General features: G+C 38.8%; 1 protein-coding gene across 1 annotated transcript; it reads left to right on the forward strand.

Moving 5' to 3' along the window:
- The first annotated feature begins 208 nt into the window (after window positions 1-208).
- On the forward strand, window positions 209-712 carry LOC133814053 (secreted RxLR effector protein 161-like). Its single transcript, XM_062247069.1, has one exon. The coding sequence runs from the start codon at window positions 209-211 to the stop codon at window positions 710-712; it is 504 nt and encodes a 167-aa protein (XP_062103053.1).
- The last annotated feature ends 203 nt before the right edge of the window (window positions 713-915 follow it).

Genomic DNA, 915 nt, shown 5'->3' on the forward strand with positions numbered 1-915 from the left:
CACATGATGAGTGTGCTTATTTCAAGCTTACGCCTTACGAGCCTGGATTTCGAGATCAAGATTCCCATTCTCGAAATCTGGGTGTAACAATGGGCAAAGACAAAACAGTGATAAAGGGAATCAAAGGCAGGAATTTAAAATGAAAGAGCTCGGGCATGTTTAGAAGATACTTGGAATTGAGGTCACAAGATCAAAAGTTGAAGGGAAGATGCATCTCAAACAGAGAAGTTACATGAACAAGGTACAGAACGGATTTAATATGCAAGACACTAAAAGTGCATCAGTACCCATAGGAGGACAATCTGTTCTATCTAAGGATCAATGTCCAGTTACAGTAGAAGAGAAAGAATACATGAAAGAAGTTCCATATGCAATGGCTCTTGGATGCCTAATGCATATCATGGTTAGCACAGGGCCAGACATAGCTCATACACTAAGTATACTCACTAGGTTCATGTCTAATCCAGGCATGGAACATTGGAATGCACTCAAGTGGTTATTGAGATATTTGAGAGGAACTTCAGATTATGGTCTCACCTACTACAAGAAATCTGAGAAAGTAACTTTAAAGGGCTATGTAGATGTTGATTATCCATCTAGTAGAGACACAAGAAGATCAACTACTTCATATGTATTCTTGACCAATGAAGATTGCATAAGCTGGAAGTCACAGCTCCAATCCGTGGTGGCTTTATCCACAACAGAAGCATAATTCATGGCTACAACTGAAGCTTTTAAGGAGGTGATCTGGTTATAAGGAATCTTAAAGGAGCTGAAACCTCTCAAAGGTAAAGCTACTGTGTACTCAGATAGTCAATCATCGATTCATCTATGTAAGAATCCAATTTACCATGACAAAACCAAGCACATTGATATTAGACTATTCTGGATTAGAGTGAAGATTGAAGAGGAAGT

Source organism: Humulus lupulus, chromosome 2, assembly GCF_963169125.1.
Source record: "Humulus lupulus chromosome 2, drHumLupu1.1, whole genome shotgun sequence".
NCBI lineage: Eukaryota > Viridiplantae > Streptophyta > Magnoliopsida > Rosales > Cannabaceae > Humulus > Humulus lupulus.

Excerpts from the sequence above, each read along its gene's own strand:
- LOC133814053 (XM_062247069.1), top strand. The coding sequence starts at position 209 with ATGCATCTCAAACAGAGAAGTTACATGAACAAGGTACAGAACGGATTT.